Here is a 16,299-nt window from a genome sequence, read left to right as displayed (position 1 = left end):
CGCGGGAGGAGGAAGGTGGCGGCGTCAGGACCGGCCAGCCCGGCAGCCGGGCTGCTGCATCCTGCGGGGAGGAAAATGAAAGCGCCGAGGGCGAGCGCGGGGCTGAGGGCCTGGGGAACCACCCCATGCGGGCTGGTGGAGCCAAGGGGGCTCTGCTCTCCCTGCTGGGGGCCTCATCATCTATGCGATGAGTTGCTTGGGCTCAACCCGGGTGGTGGCGGCTCAGCTTGCCGCTTCTGCCAGCCGGCTCAGCTGTCCCTGGAGCAGCCCCGGGCTGAATTCGGGAGCAAAATGCCTCGGCCCCGGCTGAGCACCAGCAAGGACACGTGCGGGGTTGCTCACCAGGGAGCTCCTCGAAGCATCATGCTGCAGAGTCCTGCCACGCTCAGCACACGCAAGGCAGCAGCCTCGCCAGCCCCAGGGCTTTTTGGGGCAGCAGCAGCGCTTGGCAGCGGCGGGGGAGGCTGGGTCTGATGCCTTTGCAGCGGGGGGATGATGACGACCCCTCTGTGTCTGCTCTTCACCATCGGCTCGTGCACGCACGGGCCCCGTTTTGGCCCCCGCTTCGGTGCGAAGAGCAATCTTTGTGCGTGGTTATTGCCAGAGCCGAACGCTCCCGCTGGCCCAGGGTGGTGGGACCTGCCAGGGCTGCCTCGTGCCCGCCGCAGCGCTCCCTGCGGCACGGATCCGGCAGCAAGAGACGGTCCCCGCTCCCAGAGAGCAGCTAACCTGTGTGTGTGCATGCATGTGTGTGCATGTGTGTGTACATGTGTGTGCATGTGTGTGCATGTATGCACGCGTGTGTGTGCATGTGTGCGTGCATGTGTGCCCACATTTGTGTGTGCATGTGTGCGCATGTGTACACACGTGTGCTCGTGCATGTGTGTGTGTGCACGCGTGTGTGCGTGCACGCGTGTGTGCACACGCGCTGCAGTTACGGCTCTCACGCGAGTGGCCCAGACGCCCCCCAGCCTGCCCGCAGCCGGGCCGGAGCCCCCCCCGCACGCCGCGGGGCACCAGGGTGCCGCCGGCGATGCCTCCCGGGGCGGCTCCGGGCTCCGCGGGGCCGCAGCACGCACGCGGGGGAGAACCGTGCCGAGGGGTCGCGGCGCCGGGCGGGCGGGGGCAGCGGCGCGGGAGCGAGCGCAGGGACGCGGGGGGCGCGGGGGCGGGCGGGGGGGGCACAGGGCGGCGGGAGGCAGCGATGGCACGGGGTGGGGGGGGGGAAGCCGAGCCGAACCGGGCCGGGCCGGGGGGGCGGTGCCGGGGGTGGTCCCGGTGCCGGTCCGGCCCGGCCCCGGCCGGTAACTCCGCCTGCCGTATTTATGGGAAAACAAGCGGCGGCAGAGCCGGGCGGTCGTTGAGGAGCGCGGGGCTGGGTCGCGCCGGGCGGACCGAGCCGAGCCGAGCCGAGCCGAGCCGAGCCATGGCCAGCGGGGCGGCGGCGGGCCGAGCCTAGCGCAGGCAGGAGCGGCGGCGGCGGGGATGCGGCGGGGGGGCCGCGGCGGGCGCGGAGCAGGTAAGGGGGGGCCGGGGCCTGCCGCACCTCCGAGGGACCACGGGCCGGGCCGGGCCGGGCCATCCCCCCGCAGCCCCCCCGGGCCTGGCTGCCCCCTCCGTATCCCTCCCCGCCCCGGGGCCGAGTCATCGCTCCGCGTCTCCCCGCCCGCGGCTGGACCATCCTGCCGTGCTCCCCCCACCGCTCCCCGTGCCGAGTCATCCCCCCGGCCCGTGTCCCTGCGCAGCCCCCGGGCCACCTCGGCGCGGTGCCCCCCCGGCGGCGGCCCGAGCTCGGCGCCCCCAGCGCGGCCCAGCGCGCCCGGCGGGGCGGCAGCGCCCGGAGGCGGCGGCGGCGCATCCCGAGGTGCCGCCGGAGCGCGGGGCTGCGGCGCCGCCGGGCTCCCCGCAGAGCCGCGGGGGCGGCCTGTCCCCCTCCCCCCCCCCCCCATCCCGGGGAGGCCGCCGGCAGCCATCGCCGCGGTGCCGGCGCCCCGGGCTCCGGCCCGGCCCGCTTGCAAGGTGCCCCCGCTGCAGGGCTCGGCGGGGCCCTGCTGAGGCGGAGCGGCCGGGCCGGGCCGGGGGCAGCTCGGTGCTGCCCCGCTGCCGGCTGGAAGCGGCTCGGCGGGGCCGGGGGCGGCTGCGCAGGGGGAAGAGGGGGCAGTGCAGTGGGGGGGGCAGGAGGGCAGTGCGTTGGGGGGGCAATGCAGCGTCTAGGTGCAGGGGGAGCAGTGTACACGGGATGCTGAAATGTGGGGGGGCAATGCAGTGCAATGTGGGGGGCAATGCATTGGCGAGGCAGTGCAGTGCGGGGGGGGGAGCAGGGCAGCTGGGGCAGGAGGGCAGTGTAGCGCGCGGCAGGGGGGTGCGTGCAGGGCCTGGGGCAGCATGATGCAGGGGGCCGGCAGGACAGCGCATGCACCTGGCAGGGTCGCGGGCGAGGACCCCGTGCTCCCGGGGCCCCTGGAGCAGCGTTGCCCACGGCCTGCACTGCGCAGCAGACGTGTGCAGTGCGCCCGGGTGGGTGCAGTGCGTGGGGGCACGCGCCTCGGGCTGCGCAGCGGGGCGCTCCCAGCTCGGGCGCGTGGGGCAGCGCGCGCCCATGTTCAGGGCAGCGCTGGCCGTGCAGAGGTGTGGGTGCTGCCGTGCACAGGCAGTGTGAGCTGTCTGCGCCCTCTCGATGCACCCACGGAGCGCACGGGCCAGCGTGGTGGACCCCGTGCTCTGATGCATGGGGGCCGCGCGCTGCCAGGATGCCGGCTGCGGCAGGGCACGCTGCGCGTGAGCCAGTGCACTGGCAGCACAGCCAGCACAGTGGGAGCAAGCAGTGCACTCGCAGCACAGCTGCAGCAGGGCACCGGCGGTGTTTGCAGGCGAACGCACTTGCAGCGTGCACTGCCGGCATGTTCACTGCGCGCGTGGGGTTGTGCAGCGTGGTGCAGCACGGCGTGCGCTGGCAGCGGTTGCATGCGCCGTGTCTGTGCAGGCAGCGTGCACGTGGGGGGTGTGCGCTGGCGGCGTGCTCCGTGCTTGGAGGCAGCGCACTGGCAGGCAGCGGGCTGGCAGTGCGCTCGGCACGGTGCAAGCGGGCTCACGGGGCAGGCAGCGTGCAGGCAGCGCCCACGGGCAGTGCAGCGCGCGGCCCCGCTGCACACGCCGCGCACGACCCAGTTCCTCGGCTGTCCCCTTGGGCACCGTGCCCATCATGCGCGGGGACGCCCTCACGTGCTCACCCGACTCACAGCTGAGGCGGTGCCCCTGGGGGGACGGGTGCCCCTGCACTACATCCCTGTTGTGCCCCGATCCTGCTGGAGCAGCAGCCTGGATGGGGGGGGGGGGGGGGACATGTGGGGCAGTGCAACTCCGGGACAAATGGTCTGGGTGTCCCCCAGGGTGGGGACACGGGGGTGATGCTGCCGGGCATGGGGCTGGCTCGCTCCTGGCATGCCGCGTTGCTCTGCTCCCCATGCCCCATGTCGGGGGGGGGCTCAGCAGGCACCACCACGAGGCGGCTGCAGAGACGTGGGCAGGGAGGCCGGTGCCCGCCGCGGGAGAGGGCAGGCTCCCCGCTGGCCGGGCAGGGTGGGAGAGGTCACAGACGTCTCCTTCCCTGATGCACAGGGCAGGCGCGGGCGCTGTGCTATGAAACCCCCGGCTCTCCCCCCCCCAGGAGCCCCCGCAGCGCCGCCAGCAGCGCCAGCCTCCCCCGCATCCCCCTCCCGCACCGAGAAGGAATACTTGGGAGAAACCATGGCAACCCTACGCAGCGCTGGGGATGCCAGCGCCGGAGCAGACGCTCCCCGGCGAGCGGCTTCCCTCCGGCCTTGCACAGCCCTCCGGGACGGCTTGCAGGGCGATGGGCATGGGGAGGGTGGCTGTGCCCCGACTGTGTGTGTGACAAGGGTGCCCACGTGCTGGGGGCTGCGCACGGTGGCCTAGGCGGCCTTGGGTGCAGTTTGGCTAAGCTAGGGTTGGATGTCGTTGCAGGAGCCATCCGAGGTCTTCCTGGCCACAGCCCGGGTGACAGCAGCGTGCCGTCCCGTCCCCCCCCCCCGCTGTGGCCTCTGCTCGGTGCTGGAGTTACAGTGCCCCAGGTGGCCTCAGCATGGGGATGCTGCTACCGAGTCACCTGCCCGCGTCGGCCGGGGTTTCGGGGATTCCTCACGTGCCTCTTTTATTTTGCAGCGCTGGAATGGAGCCACCGCAGGGCCCTCTGCCAGCTCTGCCTGCCCAGCCTGTCCCTGCTGCCGCCGGACCAGGTAGGAGCTTCGGACCACGGGCCAAAGCATGATTGCCTGCCTGCAAACTGCCCGGCTGCCGTGGGGATGGGCTTCCCCCCGGCCTCAGCACCGCTCTTTCGGGAAGGAGGCGGCACCTAACCCGGCTCGGGATGCTCACCTCCCCGGGTCCCGGGTCCTCCCAGCTCCAGCCCAGCTGCATATAACCCAGCAGAGCCCTTCCTGCTCAGCCGCTGCAGGCCCGGCCTGCCGCCTCCAGCCCCCCGCTCCCGCTGGATCCCCGGCTCCTCCCAGCACACTCCCAGTACGGAGCCCAGCATGGCCCCTGCGACCTGCCTGCTTTCCCCAAAACACCTCCAGCATCCCTGGTGACAGGTTTCCAGTGCAGGTCCCCAGGCTCTGGTTCACCAGATGCTCTGGAGCTGTCTCCATGCTGGAGGTAGCCAGGGGCACGGGTGCACCTGAAGGTGCTGCACCCCAAAAGGCAGCTCCGGGCCTTTTCCAGACTGGCAGCAAGCTCTTCCTGGTTGCTGGATGCCCCAATCCCTTCCTGGGATGCAGACCCCCCGGCACTGCTTCCCCCCTGCCCCACCAACTTCCTCCCAATCCCTGTGCTCTGTCCCCCTCCCAGCTTTCCTACCAGCCAGGTCTTTATCAAGGTAAAGAGTTGGAAACGGAGGCTACAAGTGAAAAAGACCCCCACCCCACCTCCTTCGTGTAGTCAATGCTGCTTCTTGCTGAATAAAGTCTGTTCCTTTTCTCCCTCAAACGCCTTTCCTGTGGTCCTCTGCTTCTGTTTAAAGTGAACTGCATTTTGGTGGCTTTTGTCCTGCAGCTTCCTTAATTTAGCAGATAACCAGCTCTCGCCACTGCACTCTGAGGCCTCTCGGCCAGGTGGCCAAGCGAATTATCCTTAGGATCTTACGAAACGTGAAGCAGGGCGGGTATTGCCCGGCATAAGAAAAGCTAGTTGTACGTACGCTTGGGGCAGGTTATGGTCTCCAGCCAGTCTCAGTGGGCCCAAGCCCGCACGATCCTTTGAGCAAACCACAGTGTCTTCTCCCCGTAGCAGCTCGAGGAGCCCCGGTGCGTGCGGATGCCGGCCTTCGTCATGCAGCCACGGCCCGCGAGTGGAAATGGAGCTGCACGGCCGGGGCGGTGGGGCACCCCGGTCACCGGCGTAGGCTGCAGAGCAGTGTCCCTGGAGCGGGGGGGTGTGCTGAGCCTGTGCTCACCCCCGACCGGGTGCCACTGCGGGCCCCAGCGTCGCCGGTGGGCACAGGCTGCCCCGCGGCAGGGGAAGCAGCCTCACAGCTTGCCCCGCTCCTGCTGCTGATGCGGTTTTTCCGAGCCAGGCAATCATCTTTCCCCCTTATCCGCAAGTGAGTCTGTCTTAGGAAGGGGGGGGTTGCATAAACACAGCCCCTCTCCCGTCCTGCATCCAGTCCCACTTGCTCTGCCACCACGTGAGCTGTGTCCCCTGGCCGCGGGACCGGCCGGGATGCGGGAGAAGGCAAAGCTGGAGGGTGCGGAGTGAGCTGAGCCCTTCTGGCACCAGGGTGCTGCAGGCTCCCGGCTAGCGGTTGCTCCTGACGTGCCTTGGGGTGGCCCGAGGGCTTGGTCTGCTCCGAGACGTGGGAGTGACGGAGGAGGTCTTGCATGGATTTGGGGCATCGGCCACAGCGCCCCTCTGGTTAGGCCGTGCCGGTCCGGATGGGCCCTGGGGAGCAACGCGGCCACAAGCAAACCCAGTGCCAGCCCAGAGAGGCGTTCCCAGACTGTGCCTCTGCCCCGGGGAAGGGGCGCAGCTCCAGCTCCTCCGGCGCGTGGCTGTTGCACAAAGCGCCCTGAGATGAGGACGCCTGCGCTCCGATGGCCGCAACGGGGTGCCAGGCACAATTTCCCCGTCCATTAAAGAAAGAAATCCCCTCGTTGAGTCCCCTTCACCCTGTTAGCGCTGCTCATGATGCCCCTGGGGATCCCTGTGGCCTCCCAAAATCAGGACAGAGCCTGTTGTTGGGTCTCTCCACAGTGGCGCTGGCTCTGCCCAAGCCCCGTGTCCTGGCTCTGGTCGCGGTCGCGGGCTCCTCTCCCCGGCGTAGAGATGGCCACCCGCTCCGCTGCCCCGGCCCCTGCCTGGGTGCCTTGCAGCACCCTCTGATTTGCTCATCTTCATTTGCACTCTGGATTTTGAGCCCATCAGAGTTGCACTTCTCAGCTTGTCTCCAGCTAGGCTCAGACTCCCGAAAGCACCCGCAGAAGCCAAGACCCCACTAATGCCCCCAGCTCAGAAGAGGTGTCGGAAAACCTCCCCGAGCCAAGGGGCACGGGGTTGTATCCTGCGCCGTCGCAGCTCCCCTGAGGTCCCCGCCGGGCCCGGCTGGGATTTAGGCCCCGTCTCTGTTCTCTTGCAGGGCCGGCTGCCTTCCTCTGAGGCACTCTGAAGGGGAGCTGGCGAGCGGAGAGTCGCTTTTAAGATGACACGAACCGACCCGCCTGACATACTGGTGTCTACGGTGTACCAAGACATAAAGGTGGCCTCCGCAGCCCCCAGGGATTCGATCGTCTGCCAGCCCCTGGCACGATGTGACGCCTTCATGTCCTCGTCCCTGCCCCGCGATCCGCAGCCCTTCAACAAGCGCCACTGCAGGAGCTTCGACTTCCTCGAGTCGCTCGACGACCAGCTGGGCGCCCCCGCGGCCATGGAGCGCCCCGGCCTGCGCCCGGGCACCCCCGAGCCGGGGCGCCGAGCGCCGCCGAAGCCCGACGGCTACGTCGGCAGGGCTCCGCCGGCGGCCAAGGAAGGGCCCAGGGAGCCGGCGGCCCGGGGCGAGGCGAAGCGGCGAGCCCGATCCAAGAGCGCGCCCCGGGTGAAGACCACCTTCACGCCGGTGCCCATCACCGTGGCGGCGTCGGCATCGCCGCCGGCGGCCCGGCGCGGGCGCGAGGCGCTGCGGGCGGCGCGAGAGGCGGCGCGGGGCGAGGCCTCTCCGCGCCGCGAGGCCGGCTACGCGCCGCCCCGGCGGCCGCTGGCGAACGAGGTGCACCCCATCAAGCTGCAGCCGCAGCGGAGCAGCGCCAGCCGCATCTCGCCGCTCTGCGTCAGCAGCAACTGCTTCGAGGAGGCGCCGGGCGCGGCCAAGGTGGCCGCCAGCCCCCACGTCAAGTGCCGCGTGGACATCAAGCCGGACGAGGCGGTGCTGGTGCACGCGGCGCGCAGCCTCAAGGCCGCGCAGAGCAGGCAGGAGCCGCCGGGCTGGCCCCGCGCGCCCGGCGTGGCCCGCAGCCTGGCAGTGCCGGGCGGCAGGCAGGTGTCCGTGTCGCGCACGCCCACCCCCAGCGACTCGTACAGCGGCGAGCACCCGCTGCTGCCCTACCCCGGCGAGTACTACGAGGCGGACCCCCGGGGGCTGGCGTACCAGACGGTGCCGGTGCCCTCCTCGCGCGACTACCGGGAGTACCCCGAGAGGGGCTGCATGACCTTCGCCGCCCCCGGCGTCCCCACCAAGTTCTTCTACGCCGAGGAGCCCGTGCGGTGCCCCAGCCCGGCCGTGCCCCTCAAGAGCTCCGGCTATGCGAGCTACCCCTACCCCCGGCGCCACGGCCCCCCGCAGCACTTTTACCCAGAGGAGCCAACCAAAGTGAACGTCCACACCGTCCCGCCCCGGACGCTGTACGTGGAGGAGGCGCGGAGCTACCCCGTCCAGGAGCCTCCCGCCCACGCCTTCTACGGCGACGAGCCTCGCTTCTACGCCCCCCGCGGCACCCCCGTGAAAACGCTGTACGCCGAGGACGCCAGGACCTACCCTGCCCTCGGCTCGTCCGCCAGGGTCTTCTATGCCGAGGACTACGGGAAGTACCGCGAGCGGGAGGCCGTTTCGCGGACGTGCCCCCTTCCCCGCAGCACCCAGCCCTTGCACTTCAGTGACTGGTACTGCCCCGAGCGGAGCGCGCTGCCCTATCAGACCTTGCAGGTGTCGCGGTTCGCCCCGCAGCCGCCCGGGCGTGAGGCCATGCTCTCCTCCTGGCACGCCAGCTACAGCACAAACCCCCCGCGGCTGGGCAGGGAGAGCCAGCACTACTCCAAATCCTGGGACAACATCCTGACGCCCGTTGTGCGCCGGGAGGACCCCCTGCTCCGCGGGCGCAGCTACGAGAACCTGCTGGCCCAGGAGCAGCAACGTGCCTTATCCCCCGACGACCGTCGGCAACCGGTGGTGATCAACCTGTCCAGCTCGCCCAAGCGCTACGCTGCCCTGTCCCTCTCGGAGAACTCCATCATCGAGAGGGTGCACGCAGACGGCGGCCGCTACCCCATGGGCCGCTCCTGGTACGTCACGCCGGAGATCACCATCACCGACAACGACATCCGCGCCAACGGCCTCGGCAAGAGCGAGAGACGCTCGGCCAGCTGGGATGTGCTGGACTCAGGGCGGGAAGGCAACTGCCCTTACGCCGTGCCCTACCACCCAGACCCTGTCACCAAAGAAAGTGCCCAAAGCAATTCGGCCCGCCAGCGCAGCCTGGAGCAGCTGGACGAGCTCATCACCGACCTGGTCATCGACTACAAGCCAGTGCCCAGCCACCGCGCCGGTGACAGAGATAGCCTCGCCGACCAGCTCAAAAAGCTCATCAACAGCAATGCCCCGGGGCAACCCAGGAAAGCGGAGGCCAGGAAGGCCCCCGCCTGCATGCCCGAGGGAAACCGGCCCATGAAGGAGCAGCCGGGCCCCAGCTCCTTCTGCAGTGACCCTCGCCGCGAGCGGGGCAGCCATGGGCTGCGCACGTCCGTCTCCAGCAGCAGCTTTGAGAAGCACCTGGACAACTGCTCTCCGGACCTGAGCGCCGAGGAGGACGACATGATGATGTGCTCGAATGCCAAGTGCCGGCGGACGGAGACCATGTTCAACGCCTGCCTCTACTTCAAGTCCTGCCACAGCTGCTACACTTACTACTGCTCCCGAAATTGCCGCCGTGAGGACTGGGACACACACAAGGAGAGCTGTGTCTATGGGCGCGTTGGCAGCATCTGCCGCCACGTGCTACAGTTCTGCCGGGAGAACGCCGAGGTGCACAAGGCCTTCTCGCGCATCGCCAAGGTGGGCTACCTCTCCCGGGGACGTGGTGTGCTCTTCTTGGGCTTCCCCAACTCGGGCTCAGCAGAGAACTTCCTCCAGTTCGGCTTGGAGAGCTTGCTGATGTCCCCCACGTACCTGTCTCTGCGGGAGCTGGAGAGCTACTCGGATAACCTAGGGGAATATGCCCGGGAGCTGCGGGAGACCGGCAACCAGTATGACCCCGATGAATGTTTCCTCTTGAATGTAACTGTGGCTGTTGCCCAAAAAGTGCCGGAGAGGCCATCTCCGAAGATCCAGGTGCCGACGGTCAGGAAATATGCCAAGGTGGCCTTAGCCTCATCCAGCCCCGAGAAGAAGATCTTGAAGAAGGAGCGGGACATGGAGACCTTGATCCTGACCCCACCGCCCGGCACGGCGGACATCGACAAGGAGGGTGAGGAAGGGCGCAAGGCACGGGAGGTCTGCTTCATCAACATCCAGCGGGAGCTGCGCATCCGGGGCGTCTTCCTGCGCCACGAGTTCCCCAAGATCTATGAGCAGCTCTGCGACTTTGTGGAGAGCAACAAGCGCTTCACCCCCACCACCATCTACCCCATTGACAAGAGGACAGGGAAGCAGTTCATGTGCATGATCATGGCTGCCTCGGAGCCCCGCACCCTCGACTGGGTGGCCAGCCCCAACCTCCTGGACGACATCATGTGAATGGGGCCCCGGGGCCACCTCCTGATGGCCCCCTACTTATTTCCCTTTGTAGATACGTGTTTTCTCATGGGCACACTGATGCAGTGGGGCTGGATAGCCCTCTTGCTCCCTGTGATGTGTCTTGGTGCCAGTGCTGGGGGAGTGCGAGGGAAGGATGCTGCCATGGAGGGATCCATGGAGTCTGGGCATTGTGGGTCGCCAGCGTTTGCTGTGGTGGGCTGGATCCAGAGCTTCTGGGATCCTGGGGCCCTGGCTGGGCTGGAGGAGGTGCGTGGGGTGGTGGGACCACAGGCTGAGGTCTGTCATGGAGCACAGGACATTGGTGGCCACCAGCCAGTGTCTGGGCGAGTCTCCCCAGAGCCCACTCTGGGTGAGCCAGCACTCGGCCAGGGTGCGGGGCACCCCAGGGCCCTGCCCCAGCCTCATCCCTGCCCCTAACCACTAGACAACATGGCTACCTCTATGCAAGCGTGGCCAGAGCAAGCGTTTGACACCTCTGTGGCTGCCCACACATTACTGCCTGCCCCCGGGGACCCAGCGCAGCCCTCCTGGGATGTAGCCCACAGGAGGTCCCAGGGGCATCTTCGGCGGCACCTGGCCCAGGTGGGCACCCGTGGAGCGTTATAGTGCTGCTGAGGCTGTACGAAGCCTGTGGGCGTTGCCTGTATGGTCTCTGGGAACCTGGCAGGGGCCCTGTGTAGTTTCTGGGTGGCACAGGCGCTCTGTTCCTAGAGCATCTTGGTGTCCTCAGCATGTTGCTATATGATCTGTTGGCACAGCAGGGACGCTATAAGATACCCTACGGGTGCCAGCTGGGATCTATAAGGTCTTCGGGTACAGGGTACTTTGTATGGTCCCTGGATGCTCGGCAGGGGCTCGGCGGGGCCCTGGGACGCAGGCCCACGCGTTGACCCAGGCGCAGGGTACAACACCAGTGCTGTGGCCCCCGCTGTGGGCAGCACAGGGTGCCGAGCCAGGCCGGTCCCAGGGGCGCGGGAGGAGGGCAGCGAGCGGACGCGGGGCTGTTGGGGAGCCTGCCGCGCTGCAGCACACGTGGCGCTGGGGCTGCGGGGGGCACTGCGGGCCGCGTGGCGGGGGGCAGAGGGGGGTGCTGCGCACCAAGCAGCGGTTGTGGCAGGGCCGTGTTTCGGGGATGCCTGAGCAGATACTGGGGAAAAGAGGTGGCAGCGGCCCTCGCTGCAGGAGGGGACAGGTCAAGGGACAAAAGCTGGTGCCACAGCACAGTTTCAGTGAAGCAATGAGCCCTTGGAGGTGGTACAGGACAGGGAACCTCCAGCCTGGCACGGAGGCACATGCCAGCCCTGTGCAGCAGGCCACAGCCCGGAAAGGATGCCCATCCCCACTGCGATGCCCACATCTGCCCCTCTGCAGAGCAGGCTGGTGTCTGCCAGCCCCCCACCTCTGCCAAGGGCTGTCTGGCGCTCGCAGTCACTCTGAGGGATGTCCACCGTCCTGGCAGGGCTTGGTGCCCCACGACAGGGAGGGGGACGTGGCTCCCAGCCTGCCAGCTCTGCCCAGTGGTGTTGGCACACCTGCATGCGCTCCCATCCCTGGGCACACTGTACGGTCCGGGGCAGCAGCGGGGTGGTCTGGGATGATCCCAAACCCCTGCCCTCTCTGCAGCGGGGTCCTCGACGTTCATCTAGGGCCACTCTGTGGCAATGCCCAGCTCTGAGCCAGCCCCGGGCTCTGTCCCCCCCCCGCCAGTGCTCCCACTCTCAGCTCCCTTGGGAGCGCTGCAGTTGGGCATTGCCCCCTTTCCCAGCTGCTCTAAGGTTTTCATGAGTGATGCATTTTTTGCAAGGGCAGCCCCAGCATCCTGGTGAAATGCTGCCAGCTGCGGCGGTCCCCTTGGCTTGGGGGGGCTCTGACATCTGCCCCACAGCTTGGAGTTGGGCCCTGGCCAGGCCAGGATGCCGTGCTCCCAAGCTGTCACCAGCAGGGGCTGGGGGCTGCCCTGGAGCATGGAGAAGATCCCCTTCATCGTGTTCCCCATGTGCCGCTGTGCCCCTCCGAGCAGCTTTTCTGCAGGGTCCCCGAGGGGAAAGCCCCCCCAAACTCCAGCATGGCCTCGGACCCCAGCAGCCTGCAAGGACAAGTCACGAGCTGGAGCAGGGCTGCCCCTTCCTCCCTTGCAGAGCTTTCCTCCTCCCATGCACGGGGCCCTTGCCCTGGAACCAGAGGGCAGCAGGAGCAGCTGCTGGGAGATTTGGGCCGGGAGAAGCCATGGGCACCAACCCCACCCACCCACCCACTGCGGCCCAGCCCTGCTTTTGGATGCCCTGCCCGTTTCTCAGCCCCAATGTCCTTGCCTCCCCCTGCCCGCAGCTTGCCGCTGGATTGGGACGGAGGGCAGGGACATGTCAGTGGAGACGAAGGGCATCAAGGGCTTCATCTCATCCCTTCTCAGCGTGGCCCTGGGGAGCAGGCTGCGCGATTACCCCCACCTTCATCCCGCCAATCCCTGCCACGATCCCAATTCTGCCGCCAGACGGGGACCAAGTGCCCCCATCACCTTCCCGCAAGGTTGTAACAGGTCCAGGCTGGCAGCCTTGAGCCCTCCCAGCCCTGGCACGGCCCCGGTGGAGCAGGGGCTCTGCAAAGCCGCAGAGGATGGCAGTGCCTGCGAGGGGCAGGGGCCACCCGGGCCCTGCCTCCCTTTGCCTTGGGGAAGGGACATGCCAACACTCACAGGGCAGGGTGGGAGACGTGATGGGGAAGGGGGGGAGTCTCATCCCTTTGGAAAAAGCCTGTAAGAACTCCGTGCCTCAGCTTCCCCGCCCGAGCGCTTGGGAAGGCCATCAGCAGCCTATCTCCGCAGGCCAAGAGCAGAGACGTTCCCGCTTGCTTAGTCCTAGCAATAAGCAATATCCTTCCCACCGCCGCCCTGCGGCAGCGCCGGCAGAGCGGGCAGAGCCACGGGGGCGAGTCGGGGCAGGGCCGCAGAGCACCTTTCCCTCGCTGCCAAGAAGCTGCAACGTGCTCTGTGAGTGAAACCGTGCAGCTGGGGGGCCAGCGCACGGAGCCGTACGGGCCCTCGGAGGCGGCACGGCAGGTCGGGTCCCGGGGACCACAGGGGGCTGGCGGAGGCGGCACGGCGGGAGGCGAGAAGGTGCCGCTGCCCAGGCCGCGAGCCCAGGCTGCAACCGCGTCCCCGAGGCCGGTGTGGGCAGCCCGGCGCGGGGGTCCTGCTCAGGAGACGGCTCCCACATTCGGCATCCCACGTCCCGGCCGAGCGGCTCCTCTGACTTCAAGGCGTCCAAGCAGCGACGGAGCCTGTTAACCGTCGCCCGGTTGCTCCGTTTCTTCTTCCAGCTGAACGCAGCGAGGAACAAATTAAAAGACTGGAACTGCGTCTCCACAGCTAGGCTCCCGGGAGGGATTTGGGGGGACGAGGACGGAGGTCTTTGATACGTGCATGTTCTATTTATTTCCCTTTTTTCTAATGAGGCGTCGCCCTGACGAGTCGGGCACCACGTCTCCTCTTGTGCAGAGCAGAACTAGGTCCGTATTTTATCACGTTTCATGGTACAGTTCCTGCTGGTGTCCCGCGGCACGGTTTAACGCCATGTACTTATAACGAGAGCTCTATTTCTTTGGAATAACTATAAAGTATAACTTGAATGTACCGGCCCCGCGTCCCGCCTCTCCTTTCCCTGCCGGGAGGTGCTCGCACCGGAGGGGCAGAGCTGCTTTTGGGGGCTGGACAGGCCCATGAGGAAGGGGGTTGTGGCAATCTGGGCAGGGCAAGGGGAGAAACCACCACTTGGGCCACTCGACTGCGAGGATCTGCGGCCACCACTCGGGCCAGCCAAGCCCAGCTGGCCTCGGGCTGGCAGCAAGAGCCCAAATCCTGGCTGAGGGCGAACGCGTGACACAGGGGACAAGGCCGCACGACTGCCTGTGGGCCCAGTCAAAGTACCCCACATCTTTTGGGGCCCTAGGTACCCTGGCACTGAGGCAGTGGGCATGAAGGGCTGGGGAGGCCTGCCCATAGGGCTGCAGACCCCCTCCCGGCCCCTCCATTTCGTGACGCCCCCCTCTGCCCCAGGTATGGCCCTTTAAATACCCTCCCTCCCTTCCCTGTCGGCGAAAAACACCCGTCGTTGCCATCCCCTTTAAGGCTCCGGCCCCTTTAGGAACGGCGCCTGCCCCTTTAACCTCGCGCTGTCCTGATTGGCGGCGCCTGCCCGGGACGCGGGAGCTGGTTGGCTGGCGCCGGGGCAGCCCCGGATGGGGCGGGGCGCGCGGCGCTGCGGCGGCGGCAGCATGGCGGAGGCGGCGGCGGGGCTGGCGCGCGTGGCCGACGTGGACATCGACGGCGGCGGCGTGTTTAAGTACGTGCTGGTGCGCGTGCGCGCCGGCGGCGGGGCCGCGGCCGGGAAGGACGTCGTGCGGGGCTACGGCTGGGCCGAGTACCACGGTGAGGGGCGGCCGGGCGCTGCCGCGGGGCGGCGGGTTCGCGAGGGTGCGGCTGGGCACGGCGGCGCCCGCCCTGGGGTCCCGGCCGTGTGCGGCGGCGGAGCTGAGGGGCTCGTACAACGCGGGCTGAATCGGGGCCTCGCAGGAGCAGCAAGCGCCGAGGCCTTTCCTTAGGCTTAGACTTACTAAGTCTAGACTCGGCCCAGCAGCGCTGGCGGGGGGCGGCCGCCCTGACCCGCCTCTCTCCGCAGCTGACATATACGACAAGACGGCGTCGGAGCTGGAGAAGCAGGGGTTCGACTGCGAGTGCGTGGGGGGCGGCAGGATCTCTCACCAGAGCCGGGAGAAGAAGATCCACGTCTACGGATACTCCGTGGTAAAGGGGGCAGCTGTCGCTGAGGGGGGTTGCAGCGGCTGGAAGGGGAGCTGTTCTCTTTGGCGCAGCGCTAGCGTGTCCTTCTCCTGTGTGACACCTATAAACGTAATCTCTACGTGGTCTTAGTGCGATGCAGTGAAAATGCTGGTATCTAGCATATAAATGTCCAGCTGAGAGGCTGGAGTTGTTGTGCAGGTGAGCAAGCAGCTATTCCCCAAGCCTTGTGCCCCTCTGGAGGCAGTCGTAGCCCACTGTGACCTTCTGAGTACAGCTGGGTCCATCCATGGCCTGAACACGGGTACATCAGTATCAAGGGACTTTCTGCAGATGTAGCTGCTCCTCCTCCTGGATGGCAGCAGTTGGAGCTGTGCAGATATCTGTGTTGGTCGTACTGCTTGTTTGTGGTTAAAATGACATGGTGTTTTCCCGAAGATGAATGTGCTGAGTGGAAACGCAGAGGCTGCAGCTGGACACCTGACGTGCTGTGGGCATGTGAGCGCTGCCAAGGCGCAGCAGGTCTGGGAGTGCTTGCAGGAGCCGCACTGCCTCCTGTACCTCCTTGGCTCTGAACCAGGCCCACCCTGGCCGGAGAACGCTCGGTCTTCTTCCTGTGTCTGTCTCTGCTTTCCTTCTCTCCTGTGCCGTGGCTAAAGTTTTGACTGGGTTCCTGAGGGCTCCAGGTGAAGGCCATAGGAGGTACCTTTGTGTGCCCCAAGCATTAGACCAGCTCTGGTCCCCCTCAGGATGGTTCTGGGGTGGTGGGATGCGTTGGTGCTGATCCCAGCGTCTGGGTGCTGTGCTGCCTAGCAGCAGGCTGAGCTGGTGCCAGGAGTTGATTGAATCCAATTAGCTTTTCATAGATACAGGATCAGTGCTTACTTTCACTGCCACAGTCTCCTTGCAGAGCATCTAATTGCCCTGAGCTGTCCCCAAGGGGTTGTTAAGCTCCTGTACAGGCAGTCACCACATCTCCTTTACTGTTGAATTCTCTCTCTTCTTCCAGGGCTTTGGGCGAGCAAATCACTCCGTGACTACAGAGAAGCTGAAATCCAAGTATCCAGACTATGAGATCACTTGGGCAAATGAAGGCTACTGACTTGATCTGACAAGGCAGCAGCATCAGCGTCAGCCTGGAGCCGATATGGCTGGTGTCTGCAGCTCGGTGTTTAGGGAAATGACAGCAGGGTTCCTGTGCTCAGCAGCATAATGGGCTCTGCTGGTTTTCTCTGTGCTGAGCTCACTGCTCTGAGGAACTTAAATTCTCCTAGGGAGTTCACCCATCTCCGCTTTCACTGGACTTCCTCTGGGCCACGGGCTCTCCCCGTCTCCCTGCCACAGCGCAGCAAAGCCTGAGGGTGAAACCTTTAGCGAAGCTGATGGGAGCTCTGCCCTGGCCTTGCTTGTGGCAGGGGTTTGTCCTGCATGCGTGTGGCGAGCATTAAACACGTTGGGCAGCACAGCTGGC

General features: G+C 66.8%; 2 protein-coding genes across 2 annotated transcripts; both read left to right on the top strand.

Annotated features, from left to right (window-relative positions):
• The first annotated feature begins 1,288 nt into the window (after window positions 1-1,288).
• On the top strand, window positions 1,289-13,664 carry AJM1 (apical junction component 1 homolog). The gene is made up of 3 exons (XM_064523545.1): window positions 1,289-1,519; window positions 4,183-4,256; window positions 6,650-13,664. Exon 3 carries the CDS (start codon window positions 6,713-6,715, stop codon window positions 10,013-10,015), a length of 3,303 nt encoding a protein of 1,100 aa, XP_064379615.1. The 5' UTR covers window positions 1,289-1,519; window positions 4,183-4,256; window positions 6,650-6,712; the 3' UTR covers window positions 10,016-13,664.
• A 581-nt stretch (window positions 13,665-14,245) lies between these two features.
• PHPT1 (phosphohistidine phosphatase 1) lies at window positions 14,246-16,291 on the top strand. Its single transcript, XM_026106266.2, has 3 exons — window positions 14,246-14,459; window positions 14,710-14,834; window positions 15,838-16,291. The coding sequence occupies exons 1-3, from the start codon at window positions 14,270-14,272 to the stop codon at window positions 15,928-15,930; spliced, it is 408 nt and encodes a 135-aa protein (XP_025962051.2). The 5' UTR covers window positions 14,246-14,269; the 3' UTR covers window positions 15,931-16,291.
• The last annotated feature ends 8 nt before the right edge of the window (window positions 16,292-16,299 follow it).

The sequence above is a fragment of the Dromaius novaehollandiae genome, chromosome 20 (assembly GCF_036370855.1).
Source record: "Dromaius novaehollandiae isolate bDroNov1 chromosome 20, bDroNov1.hap1, whole genome shotgun sequence".
Classification (NCBI taxonomy): Eukaryota; Metazoa; Chordata; class Aves; order Casuariiformes; family Dromaiidae; genus Dromaius; species Dromaius novaehollandiae.
This window is presented reverse-complemented; position numbering and strand designations above follow the sequence as displayed.